The sequence below is a fragment of the Vanessa tameamea genome, chromosome 15, assembly GCF_037043105.1.
Source record: "Vanessa tameamea isolate UH-Manoa-2023 chromosome 15, ilVanTame1 primary haplotype, whole genome shotgun sequence".
In the NCBI taxonomy this organism is placed as follows: Eukaryota; Metazoa; Arthropoda; class Insecta; order Lepidoptera; family Nymphalidae; genus Vanessa; species Vanessa tameamea.
The window spans coordinates 9,020,212-9,040,857 of NC_087323.1; the positions used below are offsets into that span (position 1 = coordinate 9,020,212).

At 31.9% G+C, this 20,646-nt stretch overlaps 1 protein-coding gene across 3 annotated transcripts in view; it reads right to left on the reverse strand.

The window, feature by feature from the left end:
• The window catches only part of Ip3k2 (Inositol 1,4,5-triphosphate kinase 2), a 132,955-nt gene that overhangs the window by 37,347 nt on the left and 74,962 nt on the right, over positions 1 to 20,646 (reverse strand). Inside the window, exon 1 of one of the 3 annotated variants that reach the window (XM_026638903.2) lies at positions 14,500 to 15,209. The exons of the other annotated variants lie outside the window; for them this stretch is intronic. Within the exon in view, the coding sequence (XP_026494688.2) occupies positions 14,500 to 15,009 (510 nt within the window). The 5' untranslated portion in view covers positions 15,010 to 15,209. Of the gene's footprint in view, positions 1 to 14,499; positions 15,210 to 20,646 lie in introns of those variants that run through there. 3 annotated transcript variants of the gene reach the window in all.

A 20,646-nucleotide genomic window follows, 5' to 3' on the forward strand; every position in this document is an offset into this window, starting at 1 on the left:
TGTCCTCCTTTCTATAGCTGCATTGTTTTTGAAAGCCAGTAATTAAAGTCATTAAAACTAAAAACGGCAAAAAAAACAAAATATTTAACATCGTTACGAACATTATCGCACGCTGAATGCAGGCATTGTTCATTTATTTTTTGTTAAATGTGAGTCATTGAGTTCGGAACGTTATACTAATCAGTTTTTTTTAGCGAAATACCAAAACGTTGATTGGTCGATATATAATCTGAGCGCATTCTGATTGGGTAGATTAAATAACGCAATAAATATTGACCTTTAAAGGTTACTTAGGTGGCAATCGATTAGTTTAAATTGTTAGCCTATTAATTAATTGACTAATATCAAATACACATTCATTTATCATTAGGTATTTGAAGGAGCGCATGGAACACTAAGGTAACGCAACGTAAAAGCGAATACAAAATTAAAAGCTAATGCAATTTCCCGGAATTCAGAAATGACGCGTCTTTTTTTAATACGTCAGAAGTACTGTCACGTAAATTATTAATAAGTGACGCTTTAACAGATTGTTAATTACTACGCACACTACTGAGAATTTTAATTTTCTATTCGCTTTTGTTTCATCGCTAATTCTGTTTTTTTTTTAATAATTTGATTGATATAGTTCATTTTTCGTGTCGTTACTGGAAAGTTTTGTGATAGCATTTTTTTTTCGGACACGTGAAAACCGAGTTGTCATAATATCATAATATTTACTTCATATCTTATATTCAGCGTTGAAGGAAAAAATACGTTAGGAAGTTTGCACGTTTTTGAAATTCTACCACACCAAACAACCCACATTGGAGAAGCGTGGTGGAATAAGTACGTCACCCATTACGTTGTGCTATGTGACCTGTAGATGATATATTTTCATTCGATATTAAGCTCAATATATAATGGTATTGTTTTATCTTTATGATTACTCTGTATATTTTTGAAAACAGACCAGAAAAGTGCGCGCGTGGAAGTAAATGGTAACCCATGCTAACAGACACTGGATCTTATAAGGGTAAAACAGGCAATACAGAGTATTGATTTTTAGTGGCAGAACACATTGTAAATGGTTTGTAACCAACCAGAGAGGCGTGCACAAAACTGCACCAATGAGTCTGGTTATAGTTGTCTCTGTGGCGTAATTTTTAAAGAACATTCATTTCCAATGTAATTCAGGAAACATCGACAATTTTTTTTAATTAGATCAATCCGTCATTTACTAATATCCATCACTTTATATCTAATTTACTATTGAAATACTTGCGACTTAGTTTGTAAGATCTTGATACATGTTTACAGCATCACAAAACCAAGTGTTTTGTGATGCTGTATCGAATTACAAGTTCCAAGAGTTCGGTCATTTGATTGATAGGAATTTTGTTACATCCATTATAAACTAGCTCATTGGTGTTGTGGCTTATAAGACTTCCAATCTTGAGACTTTGGGATCAAGTCTCTTATGAGGCCAATAAAATATTACCGTTTTGATGACCTCCGTAGTTGAGTAGGGTGTACACCGGTTTTCATGGGTACGCCACTCCGAGGTCCCGGGTTCGATTCCCGGCCGAGTCGATGTAGAAAAAGTTCATTAATTTTCTATATTGTCTTGGGTCTGGTTGTATGTACTACCGTCGTTACTTCTGATTTTCCATAACACAAGTGCTTTAGCTACTTACATTGGGATCAGAGTAATGTATGTGATGTTGTCCAATATTATATTAAAAAAAAAAAGTGACGAATAATTATCCGTAATATTAGAATGCCATCCCATTTAATAATGAAAACTATGGTATATAAAATCATATACACACAGCACACGCTTTATTTGCACTATATTTTGTACGCATTTCGCTATTGTCACATAAGAATGATTATCGCAACTGAAATTGATCAATAGGGTCATCATATCATAAATTCCACTGCGAACCCGTCGATCAAGATTAGACTGGTGTACGTATTAGACGAATCTATGTTAATCAAAGTCAAACCAATTAAAAGCAACGGACACGATAATGAATACACATTACGGTGTATAGTTTATCCAACTACTATATAGTTATGACTACGGCCTTTTATCTGCAATATGTATTTTCTATGTAAATAGATAAAGACGAAACATTTCGTTTCAATTCAAAACTTTTATCCTCTGTTCGTCAACCGACTTTCGTTTATAGTTTTATTTCATCCAGAGCACAAAATAATGTTTAAACCCTCAAATTTTCAATAATAATAATTAGTTGTTATTAAAAAGGAATTCATTATAATGTGTCTGTATTATTTATATATTTCGAATGTAAACCAATGTCACGATACTGAAAACATTGTTTTTTTTTTTTGAAGTTTTTATTTGTGCCAAGAAGGCAAAGATTATTTCACCAATGTCACGTGCGATGATTTTTTCTTAAATAAAACTTACGAGCTACTTTGCTATCTGATGGTTGTGTATATTATGTCTGTCATTTGCTTTTATTTATTTTGAAAACTAAGATTAGGACCTTTGCCTTCTTAAAAAAGCCACACGGGATCTATAATTCCTTATACATCATCCATTCATTATATTGGAGCTAAAGTATTGCTGTATTGCGGTAGAAATTGTTATGTGTGGATGTGTACCCAGATGCGCTCCACAAAGACCTACCAGTGACAGTATAGTAATTATACTATCAATACAATACAGAGCCTATATTAAAGTGAATTAATTAAAGGATGAATTGTTAATACAACACAAACAATGTAGGCCAGATTACGTCAAACTACTCAATACGTCACAATAGTATTCGACTAATTTTATTATTATTATGACAATTTAACAATGTTTTAATACGTATTGGCCACGCAGCTAAAATTAAATGTTAAGCTAAAATTAATCTATATTTTTATCGACTTTTATCTTATTATTTTTTTATTAAAATGAGATACTTATTATATGTTTTTTTTTTATGTTTAGTGGAGTTGAATCATCATACTAAGATTTAAAAATAATTTCATTGATCTCAAAATAATCTGTTTTATTTCAGTATATGGGACATCCTGTTACATTTTCGTCAAGTTTACAATTGACATGATCTAAATATGTCTTATTTCAATAGTATAAGGGCGGTAATCGTATATCTCGTTAATGAACCCAATATGCGCCAGACAGGCGTCGCGGGTTATCTCTGTGTCAATTTGTATTGACGTTACATAATTATCTGCCACCAGACATTTAGCCGTGGTCTTACTATTTACTAAGAATACATTAATAAGATAATATATTTATGAGATGTATTTCAAATAAGCTATCGAATGTTACAAAAAGTCAACCAATCAGATAATTCCATAAGACATAAATTAAGCGAGCATTTACGGATCAATTACATGTTTTTAAAATTAGTAATAAACAAATATCAAGCAACTTTATCTCTATATTGATAACGCATTAAAGTTATTATGAATTATTTGTATTAAATTTAATTAACAACAAAACATCTTGTTACTTGGAATTAAATATTTCCAAGCAAATTAATGTCAATCGTTTTCGTAATAGTCGAGTTGGTTTTATATGCCAACGCATATCATCGCAACAATAACAAAACTTTTTATAAATTAAAAAGAAGAACATATTTTTGTGTAAAGTGTGTATTCATTTAATCATAAATGCACTTTTACTGTTTGAATGGAACGTCAATGATTTATCTCCGATTGATGTTCGACGATCATCCATTAACTCCATTTAAAGTCGGCGCTTTCCTAGTGAAAAGTCATTTTTTTCCTCATAAATAGCTATCCAATTTAAAAAAATATATTGAAAACTGTTTGGAATTGTAATGTCTATAATCAAATTAATTCTTTGCAGGATCCACATTTTAGAATTTTTAAATTTTATTTAATTTGACATAACAATTTTTTGTCGTCCGAATATTATTAACATTACTATTTAGATTTCTTCTATTTTTAAATATCAAAGTTATTCAGATTCAGAGGTTAAGCATTGATGTGCTTTATGTTTCTGTATTCTAGTTTAAAGGATGATATGCCAATGTAATTAAAATAATTGGCCCGATGATTGGTGATACAGAGACGATGTAAAAAGATTTATAGCTCATAAAGTGCCCGTGGTTATTAGTGATGTTAACCGACAAGTGACTCAATTACTTTTTCATATTTCAAAATAAATACAATTTACTATATTAATCAAAATGGCTTCTCAAATATACATGACGAAAAACGTTCTATAAAGATTACTCTGGTTTTGTTAAGACTAAATCAAATTTGTGGTTTTATTCTTTACTTATTTTAAGTTCAAAAGTACATTGTATACTAATATGAGTTTTAGTAACTCCTTCAATTGATACCAAACATTGATAAAATATCACTAATTTATATATACACGCACATCATCGGGTTCGATGAAATTTTTTTTATAACATTTTACTCTTATATATTACATAGACTTTAATCTGATAATTTAAGTTACACAACAAGACTGAACAACCTGTATTTGTGGTCTTGTGCCAGTTTTTTAAGAAAATATTTAAAAATAAAAAAAAAATAAGTTGATCGGTTTCCTTCTTTTTTTTAAAACATGTTTTTTTTTTGTTTTCGTCGTAGTCGTTTCTCGTTAGTGTTTTTATGGTACGTTACTATTGCATATTTGTTTTTATTTTTTCGGAGCACAGTGTTTGTGTAAAAATGTGTCCCCGTAATCCATACCAGTGGTCCTTCTCTATAGACACTGGCAATTCAAGTTGTAAAAACAACCTTATACACCGACAATGAGTCGATATACTCAACTTACATACTCGTACATCCCATTATACTACTTCATAATTACACTGGCTCACTCACCGTTCAAAATGATACAGAGTAATAGTATAGAGTATTTCTGCTTGATAATATAATAACTGGTGAGAGGATACATATGTAAAACGGGTCTCAGTATTAAAATGAACGTCTTACGTATTAACCCATATCAGTGAACTGTGTCGTTTTCGCCTTTTTAGATATATATTTTTTGTGTCGATATTATGATCTAGTCTTAATTTTAGTTCATAAAATTAAAAAAATACCAACGATTAAGTTTTATTGAGGACAGAGTATCAATTCAAAGAATATTTCTTGTTTGTATTATAGTATTTCAAACGCATCTTGAAAAGTACATCACTTTCCAAGACGCGCTTAAAGCATATCTGCCAACAACCAGAGCGCCAATTCTACTACCCGATAGTGACTTTATCGGAATCGAAACGTTATCGCTGCCGTTCTCCCGTTTTCTTATTCCGCTAACACAACGATCTTGTTGCGTCGACGTTGGATCGGAAAACAATAGAGATAATATCATAACCGATCTAAATAAGGAGATTGGACCTCAGTGAGGATTAAAGTGAGTTTAAAGTTGGATCAGAATAAAATCAGGAACTACTATGTAAGTAGAATTTTCCCGTGCAGTGCGATTCTGTAAGAATTCACTCGTGAAATTTTGACAATGGACTTACAGTGTCATACTTCATTTTGATACGTGTATCCTTTATATGTTATTATTATTATAGTCATTGTCACATATCTCATTCTGACATTCCACACTCGTGTTCGGCGGTGAGATTCAAGTTTCTTGTTACAGAATAGCCCTACTGATAGCAAATGAAACAAACATTTTTATTTCATAAATCATTGTAATGTCAAGTCTTTAGATAATAAATTGTTTAATGATAGTTCGTTGCTATATCTGTACATACATTAATCAATACGTCAAAAGAAAAAATATTTTTAATATATAATGCTTTTGTACAAATCTTGAGCAATATTTGCACGTTTTTGCCTACGCAAAAAGTATTACGTACACCTGAATAAAACTATAAATATTCAATCCTTGTTATGTATCGAACTATTGTGGTAGGTACGTTTTTTTAGTTTGGTTGACGCGCTAATCTCATCAACTACTGGTCCGATTTGAAAATAATAGCTTACTCGAGTCCTTTCATAACATCAAAAAAGATGATTAAAGCTTCGTCGTTAAATTTTTCGTTCGCCCACATGCGATGCGACGTATATTTTAAATATATTATAATATTTACTTAACAATATTTTAACACATCCTAATACTATACTGAAGAGGCTTGTCAAACACTAATAAAAAAATACGTCGTATTTGCGGTAATAAAAGTGTATTGATTTTTAGGTGTCGCTAACTTATTACTCAACTAATTTAAATAACCACTTGTACTATACATGGAGATGTGTAAATTAGAATTTTGGTTTATTAACAAATATTTATTTTTCTTAGAGAAACTCCTTCGAATGCTATTTTAGATACAACGAATCAAAAATCAGTGTTTTTACCAATAACAGTAGCGAATTATCGTAAAGGAATCAGGGTTATAAATAAAGCCTTTTAATATTAAACAGCTGGGCAAAATCGTCTTACGTTATGTGAATTATAATTATTATCTCCAAACTTCTTTTGAAGATAATGTGACGAGGCTGCTCTGATATGATGAGCTGTACAATTTCAAATAAAACATACAGATTCTTCACAACATTGCATTTCACCAGCACACAAATTACCTAAGTACACGAAAACTTAACGACGATTGTTCAACCGGTCTAAGTGTCCAGTGAACCAGCATATTAGTTATAATCAAACATAATTACGAGTATCCCAAAAACTTAGAATTGTGGTTTGTAATACGTCAGTGTCTGAAATGCGTCATTATCAAAACGATGCTTGTAATGATTAGCACGAAGCGATGAATAATAAGAATTAATGACTAATATAAGAAAATCACTGCGAATAATTGACTCTAAGATATAAATAGCTAAATAAATATCAATGTATTACATTCATAAAACCAACAAACCTACATTCTGCTAGCGGTTTATATAAATAAAACATTAATTGATCGATTACGCGAACTGAAAAGTACACTTGTTATAATTAAAATATTTGATTTGATTTTTATAAATTTCAAGTGTCGAATGAATATCTTACTTATAAAAGGTAGTCAGTTGGCCAAAAAGGTAATCAATTGGGCTACTTGAGTAAGAGCTCACCACTGCCAATATAGGTACAATTGCAAGAAATATTAAGCATCCTTTAAACTGCCAATGCGCCACCAGCCTAGAGAACTAAAATGATATGTTACTTGTACCTGTAATTCATTGACTTATTCAGTCTTCAAATCGGAACACAAAAATAAAAAGTATTGCTGGTGCGCGGTAGAATATGTTATGAGGCCTGCCACAAAGTAAAATTGTACAATTGTTATTATAAAATTGTACCACATATGTACCAGCTAACTCCTATTGGTGCCGCGAGGATGAATAATCTCATAATCTTCTTTACATGAGAAGAAGAGGCTTATGGTCAGCCGTGAGACATTAACAATCGGTACTACAACTCGTAATAAACTGCGAGTTTACAAGAATACTATTTTAAATGCTTATATAAAATTCTGTAATCAAATAAAAAACAGCATCATATTATTCTCACCATCATCATCACTAGAAATATATTATTATAATGTTGACGTAACTCTTTTTTAAGATTTTAGCTTCACCAACGAGTCAGTGAGATACAATATGTACGTAGATAAAGTAATCAATATTTAATTTCAATTTATGTTTTTTCTTTGTTTTACGTTTAAAACTTAACAATTTATCAATCATCAATTTACAGAGTAGAGATTGAAACACGGATAAGAAGACAGGACGGTTTTTAAAGTATCGAGATGTATATCGTTCGGTCGAAAACGTACGTTTTTCGGAGTCCGAATGTAACTTTTTTTAAACATATTTACGGCTTACAATGGCGAAATGAAAAGTAAGCACGTTGACATATTTTATAATAAAATTCAAAACCGAAATTCGCCTAATACTGACATATCTATATGTATATATGGCGCTTACTTTCTTTAAGAATCTATCGTAAGTAACTGAAACATAAAACTTATTGTAGTTTATGGATCTTACAAACATAATTTAGTCTAGTTGCACGGAGTGGAAATTATAATGTACTAGCTACACAACCCGACTTCACAAGGCACTACACTACAATAAAGGTGTATATACAAAAAAAAAACTTTTCTGGCTAGGAAAGTTGATATTCTACGTTAATCTATTTCAAAAATCAAAACATCAAAATTAAAATTTACTTTATTCAAGTAGGCTTTTACAAGCACTTTTGAATCGTCATTTAACAAACTATTTAAAGTAAAGCTACCACCGGTTCGGAATGTAGATTCTACCGAGAAGAACCGGCAAGAAACTCAGTAGCTACTCTTTTTCAACATCTAAAAATACAGTCATGTTAATTAAATACAATTATATATGTATGTTATGTCTCCTGCCTGGAAGTCAACGAGCATTAATTCCACGCTTTTTTATCATCAATATAATCTTGTATCGAATAATATGCCTTCTTTACCAATGTATTTTTTACAATTGACTTGAATCTATGAAACGGCAAAGTTAAAAATATTACTATAAATTGAAGTATTATACGTACCTATAAACTTTCCTCTTGAATCATTCCATTTATTGATGAAAACCATATTGAAATCCGTTGCAAAGATTAAAAGATCTAAATTTTGTACGAAATTTGTCTGAAACGACTTTGTTTTATACTATATAATATAGATACTTTAGAAAATGTTCCTATAAATCCTATTGAATCTAATAATAGTTGCTTAAATATCGATATGCATATTTGTGAGAGACCCTTTAGTGGCGTAATGTATTGTGGTGTATACATTAAGTAAATAAACTTCTCCGCTAGACTTTTATATAGTATCAAGTTAACCACAACACATTCCATCTTTGTACAAGAGGTATTAAAGTTTTATAACAAGATATTTTTCAATAAATAAATATGTATTAGGGCATCCAAGAGATCTCTATGCTCGTACCAAACCAACTTCCTGTGCTAATGCACGACACATTCTGATCCTAATTATAAAGATTTTATGATATTTTTATTTATACATCGTGCTTAAAATTTCTTTTGTATTTTGATAATGCGTAAAACTCTACTACGACTGAAAAAAATTAAAATACAAAAAGATTAAAATGGACTACCAAAAATGTTTAACCGACATGGTATAAATTTATGAAACGTTATCGATGGTTATTTTTACGTTTTAGTATAGGAAAAGGTCCTATTAATCACTTTCCATCGACAAATTTAGCATATAAGGTGCTACTATATCATATAACTTTCATCAGGAATGCTTACAGATAACTAAGGAAATTCATTATATTTAATCAGTATCTAGTATTTCCAGTAGTTTTTGTACGTACCCGAATGAGAAAAAACTTGCCGCCTTATTTATTCTAAAGATTCACGTTGCCGTGAGAACGCCGTGAACCTCCGTATCACAACGGTTACCGCGGAAGTTAGCGATTATGTATGATTGCATACATATGTACACATATTTATATATTAAACCGCGCGTAATGGACATCGCGCGTAATGGATATAAGCCGATTGTATGCATAGCAAGTAGGTATTTTAAATGTAAATACAATCTCAGATAAATATAACAGAACCTTTAAAAGACATCGAATGAAAATTATAATTATCCGATTCGCATCTCGAAATCACTTTGTCACGACGGAGTTATACCAAAATACTACGATTACCATAAAAGGCACGTTGCTGATTAATATCAACTAATAAATTAATATTTAATGTAAAGATCAAAGATATCTTTACCGGTGGTACGGTCTGAGTTGTTACCACCCAATCATCAATTATTATCTCGGCAAACGCAATAGTTTGTATCTGAGTGAGTCAGGCATAAGACGTAACTTAGCTCCCATTGTTGGCAGCGTAAGTATTGATGCACGTTTAAAAATCGATAAGCAACAATATCTGTGGTCAGAGATGAGTTGGAATTCAATTCATACTTTAGCCTTTTGATAATATAAAAAAAGGAATCGATAGAGCGCTCTCGTTATTATATTTAGAAATTCAAGGATAATTTAAGTGAACTGTCGATCGGTATTATTTACTTAATTTGTCAGAAAGAGACAAAACATACCGTTGTACCGCACGATAATTCACGCGATTACGCACAATAGAGTCGAAAGGATTTATTTACTCAAATAATAATCAACATACATATTAGTATGAAGTTTATTAGGGCAATTAAAAAACGGCACACGTTCACAACTAATGTTACGTATATTAAATCTCTATTTACTAAATACATGATATTTATATTCGTTCCTATCTACACAGAAGCACTGTGCAAATATAGATTATTAAGATTGTCTAAACGACGATTACCCAAAAGAGCAACACATGCATACTTGGAGTTACAAAGAAATTTCTCTTTCAAACGAATTATTTAAAAAAAAAAATCAATTCGAAACAGCGTTTTTCTTAATAATATTAATTTTTGATTATTATTGATTATTGTGTGGTCAAAAAGGTTTTTCTAAATGACAAAAGAACTTTTGCCCAAGAATAAGCAATTAAATCAGCATTTTATTCAGTGACTTAGTATGTTCGCTTCTGAAATATTCAAATCTAAAATTTATAATGTTAGACAGCTCTACCTCTGCCTGACTGGAATACCTCAACAAATACTAAAATTCCAAATAAATAGTATAATCTAGATTCGAAGCCGTGTAAGCTTCGTCGTGTAATACATTATTTATAATGTTAAGTAAAAACAAAGAATTTATAGAATAGGTATCTTGTTTTTCGCTCAAATATGTTACCGATTCAATGCGCAAACCGATATAAAACCCACGGAGCACAAGTAGCACACTAATCAGTTTGTTTTTTAAACATTTACGTAAACATTTACCGATCTTGTAATCAATTATACAATTATAAAACGTCAATACTTTAATTGCTAATTTGGTATGAAAGGTGAGTGAGCCAATGTTATTACACGTACATGTTAGATCCCGTGGTTGACGGTGCATTCACGGTAAAAAAGAACAGTTACTACTTGCAGTGTCTATCATCTGATCAAGTCGTAAGCGCTCATCATCATCAGTTTACTGATATAAATAAACACCAAGCTATTATTGTAGAAGCTAAATAAAATCGTTTAAATATAAAAAGGTACAAACAAATAGGAATTTTGATGGAATGTCCATATTTTTATCATGAACTAGAGAAGGTCTAGTAATTATTTACGAAGTGTAATGAACAAAGCAGAACTGATTCCACACAGATGAAGCTGCTTTTAACGGTTACTAGATCAATTTAAAAGAGAATTGAGAAAAAATTATCGTTTAATGGATTTATTGCATGCATGCATGCATGATACATATGTATAAATAAATCGTGTAAATTGACGTACTTCGATGATGAACTTCAAAATGAGACCATGTCGATATGCGATATTGACTGTTATAATAATATACTGGCAGTTTTAAAAATATAACGATCGAATCGTGTGTTAATTTATTTCTCAAAGCGTTCTCACACTAGTGATTTGTGGACGTATTTCGATTTGCGAACGAGGCGATCGATCGACGTTCCGCCACGTCTGCGGAGCGACTTGTGTCGTGCGATCCACGTTTTAACAGTCAGTCTCAGTAGCGCAATGAATTCTGACACCGCTGTTAATTTTGATACTTTAATACCGCTTACGTAGGAAAAGAAACGCCCGATACAATGACAGTTTTATCGATCGATTGTTCCATACCGATAGCCAAGCAGAAAACGCGCAAATCGCAAATGTAAAAAGGCTGAGAATCATAGGATAAAAGTACTGAAAACAGATGTCATTATTGTCAATAATAATGGATGACGTAATTAATTCTTAAGTTATTGAAATGTGTGATGTCTTTGCGTTAATTTTCTTAATATTTCCACGTGCGCTCTTAACAATAGCATTTGGTAACCTTAACATATAATGTATTATTAGATTGGTACTTACAATTAAGTCGTTATTTTGTCAATTAAGATTGTAGATGAAGATAACGATAAGCTTTTAATAACTATTCGGTTAGTTTGAATTTTTTTGTTGTATGCTGACGTAATGGCAGAACAAAAGGTTAGAAGTTTTTCTAACAAAACAAAAAAATATTTAATTCAAATATATATTCTACAAACCAGTTCTCAAAATTCGAATTCGTTTGATTTTCACTTCACAAATTACAAACATTATTAATTTCGATTATTTAATTGAAATATTCGATTTGAACTAGATCAACCGTCAATATAATTCAATCATGATTCAGAGCAAATAGACTAAATAAAGGTGGTGCGTGAGATGCGTGAGGAAAGAGGTCACTAGCACGAACCTCAGCTGGTAACGGTGAAAACGGTAAACGCAATGCAAGTAGTGAAAGCAACGTTGCGATCGGCTCACAATATCATTTTTATCCTAGCCTTTACACAATACTTAAATCTAAATATTATAAATGCAAAAGTAACTCTGTCTGTCTACCTGTCTGTTTTTCGTTCAGGGCTAAACCACAGAACTGAATTTGATGTAATTCGGTATGGAAGAAGCTTGAACTCCAAGGAAGGACATAGGCTACTTTTTTAAGCCGAACGCATAATGACCAACCCATAAATACCAGCAAACCCGCGAGCAGCAACTAGTCTCCAATAAATAAGAAACTCTAGTAGTAGTAGTAACAGCTAATACAGTTAACACAACAACTTTTAATAGAAACTTAATTATTATATTACGAATGTCTAATTCAATTGTAAAGATGATATCCATAGAAAAGATAATTAGATCACCTTACTAGGAATATAATTAATAAACTATACAACTCTGAAAAACTTGGAATAAAATTTTAATAATTGCAAATATAATAAAATTACTTTATTTGAACAGTTAAAGGTGTAAAGATGTAATAATAAGGTAAAGGTTTTATTAAACAAAATCGTTTGATAAATTATTCTGTAAATTTATTTAAAGTTGGTAGTGCTTCGTGTGTCATTCGAATTCGATTCAAAATTGAAAAGGATTGAGAAAAAGGTAAACATAAAAAAGTGTTTATTTAACCTGATTCGAATAGACTTCCGTGTAGTTGCATTTACTGAGCAAAACTGACTTTATCCTAAAGCATTATGCTTTTTTCTGTGTCATCTTTATTACAAGATATTCTTGTCGTTTAACTCTTGAGCAAATCATTACATATGTATGAACCTAATGACATTTTGCAACTACAAGATTTCTTATAACATTAATATTTATTGTGCAATTTGTTTTCTGTAATAAACGATGTTGGATATTAATAATTTAAATTACGGAGATGTCATAAGCTTTAAATGATAATAAATTACGAATAAATTTACGAAAATGCGTATAATTAAGCAAAAAACAAAAAATCACTTTTTTTTAACCAAAAAGTTTGTATGTAAGTCTTAGGAAAAGGATTAGGATCAAATCTTTTACATCGTTAGGACAATTCGCACGTAGAACTATTAAAAAAAATATGAAAGTCAGTTGATAAAATGTCAAAGCATCTACAAAAACATAATTAGCCTATAGAATAGACCAGACTTGACATTCTATTTATGAAAAACGTTAAAAGAATGTACATATTGAGTGCGAAGTTATTCAAAGTCAACTAGTTTGAGGATAACTGCTATTAAAAAAAACTAGTATTTGATGCCACTGAGACTATTACCATGAATGCATGCGTTAAATTGGATATAGCACCGGTCTTGGCGATTATGCAACACTCATTAGATTTCTGACAGCAATTAAATATCTATCGAAATAGGACTTTATCTACTCCACTTCACATTCGAATATTAATTGATTAATTTATTTTATAATCTTAAATAATGTGTTCGTATTGGAAAGCTTTATTTTCGGTTATATAACACTTAATATGATATCTCGAAATATTGTAAAATTAGCAAACTTACTCCTCCGGTACTAAATCTTGTAGTGTATTGAGATTACTTTCAAATTTATTTAGAGTGATTATTTCAATAATATTCCTTCTATGTTTATCACAGTTTCGACATTGCATTTTAATAGCGATTATCATTAGCCGGATTATACGCCAATATAATTTATAATGCTATAAGCCAATTCAATCACTCAAAGTTACTAGAGCTGGTTTTTAATTCTCATTCCACTTTTTCTTTCCACGACCAATCACTACAAATTAAGCTTACCCGTTAAGTTTTTGCTCGACGATACGATACTTTTATTAATAAACACCATTCACTATTAAGAACAAACAAATTAATTCAATTTTCACTGTGTAATTAACAGCCCTGCATATTATGACGTAATTCGAAAATTAGTTGGTTACGTTTAAAATAATGGAGTTTTAATTCGGTTTATTAAAAATCTTCTATTAAATTAACGTTACAGAATTGGATATTTTTTTACTATTTTATTATTAAAGTCGCTTATGCAGGATATTTTGAAAGGTCTTCTTATATTTGCAAGTCTAATTGACATTTCGAATACTTTTGAAAAACATTATTACTGTCCGTATTCAGACTTAGCAATAAGGAATTTGAAATAATTGTAAAGAAATAATAATTTATTCAATATCTGAATTATTTGTTATGCTAATTACCTTTTGAGTGGGTCGAGGAGGTTCGGGCACGTCGGAATCCCATTCAGAACTGAGATCATCGCTTGACGCTTCTGTAAAATCTTCAGACCACGGCACTTCTAACAGGGAAGACTTCATTTGATCATAGCCGGGAGACATTGTAGGAGGTCCGTAGCCTGGAGGTAATGGACTGGAAGCTCTACAATCTTCGCAATTACACGGTTTTGGTCCAAAAGTCTCTTTACACGGAGACGAACCCTTTAAATCGGACCTGGAATTCCTCCTCGTATCCCGTCTCCTGGCACTCCTCGGTGATAACCTGTTGTTGCATTGTGGCGGAATGTAATATCGCGTCGGTTCAGACAGTCTTCTGGCACTATCTGGCGTCTCAATCTTCACAGGTGTCAGCAAAGACATCTTCTTCGTCATCGGCTGTTGCCTCTCGGAATTATTAGTCGATCTGTCTTCCGAATCCATGGTGTATCGTATGATAGGTATGGTGAAAGGAAACGAATCGGGACACTCCGGCATTATAGCGGCTACCACTTCACAATGAACAGTCCCCCGTCTGGATTCGGGAGAAGGGTCAACGACATTTTCAAGTCACTGGTCGTATTTGCACATCTTTGGTCACGGCACGCGGGTTTTTTTAAAGGGCGCGGGCGTCGGTTGTGCGCGCGGCGCACTGACTGCGCGGGAGTGGACTAGCGCGTTATGTTGTACGCAGAATTATTAACTGTGAACATTTGTACGAGTCAACATTCGAAGCGAGATACGCAAATGATAGCAAAGTTTTGCGTGACTGCAAACGTGCGTGAATGAAAGTCGGAGCGATTATTGTTGTCGGCATACAATGTGTAAACATTGAACAATTCAATCGAGGTATAAATTCTTCACCTTATGTGGGAACACAGTATACGATGCGTTTTTGATGACGTGTGTATGTGAATTACTTAATATTAATGTAAATTTTCCTTTAATAGCATCCTCATTAATTATAAATCGTTATTGAATTATGTGTATTTGTTATGCAGATGTAATTAATATAGATAGAGGACTTGACATACAAAACATTCGTATAACAACAATATACATGTATATAATATCTGTATTTTTTTGAATACTACAAATATTTATTGTATTATTAATTATTTGTACATCACACTTCTTCATCACACCCGTAAATGAAATTACCTTTTTAAATTGCACAGAAACGAAGTTACGCTTAAATTAAAACTACATTGTAACCATTATAAATATATCAAAATATAAATAATAATATTTCTATTATCATTTAGATTTAAAGATATTTATGTATTATAATGTCATCTGATATGTATAAACAAATCACAATGCACGTCTTGCATTTGATTGATAAAACATGAAAAATTTAATTTAAATAAAATGTCAAATGCATTTAATAGTGTTGACAATTTATGGATAAACATATATAAGGATATGATATAAATTACTAAAAGAATTTATAGGAATACTAGACATTAATAACTTATAACACCAACTGTATTAAGACATTAAAGTCAACATATACGGCAAATTCAACATGTTTCTAATACTATTCAGTTATATAACATACATATACGGAGATGTTCACTTATTTTTTGATAAACCATATGGAAGCGACCTAATTTATTGCGATATATGCTTAAACTTGAGGTCCCCGATCATTGGAATTGCATTTGAGTCCATGTAATAATGAAATCATCAGTTGATAAGACTTTTAATGAGCTAAAAAGGTTTGCTAAAAGTAAAAGTAACTGGTGACTGTAACAATAAATATCCCACTGCTAGGCTAAGGCCTCCTCTGCCTTTGAGAAGATATGGAATACAATAATTAAACCATGCTGCTCAAACGTGGGTTGCAGAAATGCAGTGGGTTGACATTAGACACATGCAGGTTTCCCGGGAGATGAATTATAAACACAAATTAAGCACATGGAAATTCAGCTGGGTTTGAACCCGCAATCATCGATTAAGATGTCGGCATTTTTTCGCTAGGAAAGCCTTAGCCGCAATCTATCAGGACGACATCACAACTATAAACATACAACTGAGAACTAAAGCATTTACAAAAATGTTAGTAAATTATATTTTTTCAACATTTTCTTATCAATTTAAAATATTTAAAGAAATTGTATTATATTTAACAATATCAAAATATATGTATATGTATATAATGTATGTAAAAATATTTTTAAAAAAAATTATAAGTATAAGGTCGCAACTCGTAATCCGAGCGCAAGCACAGTCAAAAGTCCAGCTAAAATGACAGCCTATAATATTTTTTAAGCATCACGCTCTTGATCAGGGATAGGCTCTATTTATAGACTCACCCCAGGGAAACCATGTTTAAAGGCTGATTTGTGAACGAAAAGGTAAAGCGGCCGAAGGGTTTTTGATTTTGATGCGTATAAGCTTATTGAATTTAAAAGAATAATCTGAGTAATAACCACGAACCTGTAATATTTATTATATTTTCTTATGACAATAAATGTAGAATATATGTATTTACATAAATTATATGCAGGTCACTGGGTTTACATGACCAAAACCTGAAGCGTTACTGATAATTTTTATTTATATTCTAAAAAGTAGTAAGCGGAATTACAGGCTAGTAAGATTTTCTTCAACCAGTGCGTCCTACCCGTCATGACATACGGAGCCGAAACGTGGACACTCACGACAAAGCTGGTCCACCGGGTTAAAGTCGCTCAGCGTGCTATGGAAAGGGCTATGCTCGGAGTATCTCTGAGGGATCGCATCAGAAATGAGGTGATCCGTCAGAGAACCAAGGTCATCGACATAGCCCACCGGATTAGTAAGCTGAAGCGGCAGTGGGCTGGCCATATTTGTCGTAGAACCGATAACCGTTGGGGAAAACGTGTTCTAGAGTGGAGACCGCGTCTCGGCAAACGTAGTGTAGGACGTCCTCAGGCACGGTGGAGTGACGATTTGCGCAAGACGGCTGGCAAGAGCTGGATGCGAGTTGCCGAAGAAAGACCACAGTGGCGTGCATTTGGAGAGGCCTATGTCCAGCAGTGGACGAATGCGGGCTGATGTGTATGTGTGTGTATGTGTAAGATTTTAGTAGATCAACTTTTTCCAAATTGTAATATTATAATTCATATCGTATCTGTTAACTTTTTATGCACAACAGAGAATAGGGTATTTTCTCGTATAAATAACCTCACGATATTTTTATTGGACATTGACTCACTTAGGACATCTATTTTGCTTTATATAAACTAGAAACCTAAGTCTCCATAACTATTGTGTCTATTGTAAAATTACAAAAATATAAATTACGTAAATACGCGTGCTGGCTCGCGACGTCACCGCCTAACTGTGACATCGATCACATCGGGCACAAAAAAATTTGGCAACTCTTTTCTTCGTCGCGTCGACAAAAAACGGAACTCTCTACCAGCACACGTGTGCCTTCAAACGAGACATGAAGAGGCATCTTGCGGGCCAGCATGGCGAAGGGACTAGTGCAGCTCATTCTTGCTGACTGTATTGGTCGTCGGATAGTATAAAAAGTATATTTAAATAACATTTTTTTAAACATAATTCTCTATTTAAAAGAAGATTAACGGTAAATGAGTATTTCAAGTAACGAGAGCTAGCAACGCCGCCGAATACGATACTGTTTTTACTTAATACTGTTCTTTGAATTAAAGACTTGTCGCCTATTACAAAAAAGTAAATTGGAGTAAAATATTAATTAATTACTCACTTTATTGGCGATATAGACTTAAAAGTAACGTTTTCGATTTAATTATTCGTAGTCAACTTATGCCCTTTGCATCTGATTAGCATCGATAGTATCCAGGTCATTTCATACATATTAAAACAAGCCAATTATAAACGTTAAAATGTATTGATATGATTTAAATTGTATTATAAAAAGCAATTGTATTGATTAATCATGATATTATGTCTCGAACGATTGTGACCACGGCGGCGATTGATAGACATTATGAATAGCACTAACTGAACATAAGATATTACTTAGCGTGTCGCAAGTAATCTCTATTATCTTCCTCTCATAATCTGATGTTATGACAATTCGCCACGACCGAGAAAGTTCAGGCACAGCACACGGCTTTTTGATGCCTTTTGTGTTCAATGAACACCGTCAACTACCAAAGTTTTAAAATTAACGGTATCTGTAAATAGTACTGAGGTAAATCACAATGGCGCAATGGTTTAAGGGCTACCTAGCAATGTAAAAAGTCGCAGGATCGATCCGGACCCCTTGAGCATTGTCACCCACTCCTAATACAAGTTTGTAGCTTAAATAGAGGGCTAAATCGGAATATTAGTAATTCATTAAAAACGGGCTACAATTAAAAAGGATTAAATGTTACAATTCTTTAAAAAAAAATTACATGATTCAATAACTTTTTTTATTGGCCGACTTGGATTTTTATTCCAGAATCTCGAATTTTATACTAGCCAACGAGGTATATACCTAACATATAATGGACTTATATGGTATTACCTACTGGTGTATATAATATACTAAGTTATAAGTTTCTTTTTTATTTGCAATTGTTTCAAATCAATCATTATTTCGACTTTTTCTATAATTGTGTTAAAAAATAACTTCTACAGATTTCGAAGGCAACGTAATTAAGCGTGATTGGGAAATTCCGTTCAATACATAGTATTTTTTTTAACCACACGCCAGTCGTAAATAATATTTAATATTATGAAACTATATTTTTTTGCCTAATGACGCACACAAATAGGTATATGAGGGTTTTATAAAAGTAATTAAATAGTTTCTGATTTGTAGAGACGAAGGCGCCTTTTTTTAACATTAAACTATTATATGGAAAACTACATTACGATAGATTGTAAAGGATATTATTTTATAATAGTAATAACAAAATACTTATTGATTGGTCGATATTATTCTACGTTATTTGTGTTACACTAAATAGTAGATTTATTAGAACAGAGCAATTAATATCGATATTATTTATTTGGTCTTTAAAATATTTTCAAATTAAAAAAAAAAAAAAAAAATTTTAACGTCTCGCAACTATTTACACTGATCTTCTATTTGAACATAATTTGCACGTTTTGTTTAATATTCAAACACTAGTAACGTTTTTAATCTGAAGAGTTCGAATACTAAATGCTTTCGGTATTATGATAATAACAAAAATGAATTTAAAAAATATATATATTTTCTTACCAACTTAGTATTAGTTTCCACATTCTACTGACAATAATTAGAATTGTTGTGTTCCGGTTTGAAGGGTACGTAAGCTAGTGTAGCTACAGGCACAAGGGATATTACATCTTAGTTCCCAATGTTGGTGGCGCATTGGCGATGTAAGTAATGGTTTTCTTAGAGCGCCAATGTCTATTGGCGGTGGTAACCAATTACCAACAGGTGGTCCAATGCCCGTCTGCCTAAATTTTATATAATATACAAAAAAACAATATAATGTACATAAAAAAATCTTAGAATTTTCAGAAAGACCATTTCTATTGTTAAAATTTAAAATCGCAGAATAATAATCACTTATATAAAAATATTACAAGATTTCATAAACCAATTTAAAAGTTCACGTGGACGTAATAACTTGTGTACGATTTTACACTAAACCGTTAAAAGACGTCGTTAAAAAATCTTCTAGATATGGACATTGCCTTTAACGCCACTACTTTTTTTAATTTAAATTAATTTTAAAATATATTTCACTATATTATTGTTGGACGTTTACATAAAAGTAATTAATTCGATAAACGTTTTGGATGTAAAATAATTAAAAAGTTGCCTTCGGTATTTGTTTATTCGATTTTATAAAAGCAAATCGCTATTTTAAATCGAAATAATTAATTAGGATAAAATCATTTTTATATTTATTGTATTGGCGAGTAGTACTTCACCTATCTGTCAGTGAGTCTTGATTCTGATATCGTATAAAAAATCTCTTCGCCGTGTGGCGAGATTTTTTGTTTTGGTTTGGTTGGCCACACCTTGGTTGGAAAAAAGCTTTCACAGACGACGGAGATCTGATTTAACCATCATTTGACATACCACCCTTGGCCTCTAATATTGCCAGTACGATATCCATCAATTTATCGGAGCACCAATGTCCATTGTGACCGAATTATCAATTACGTTTATTA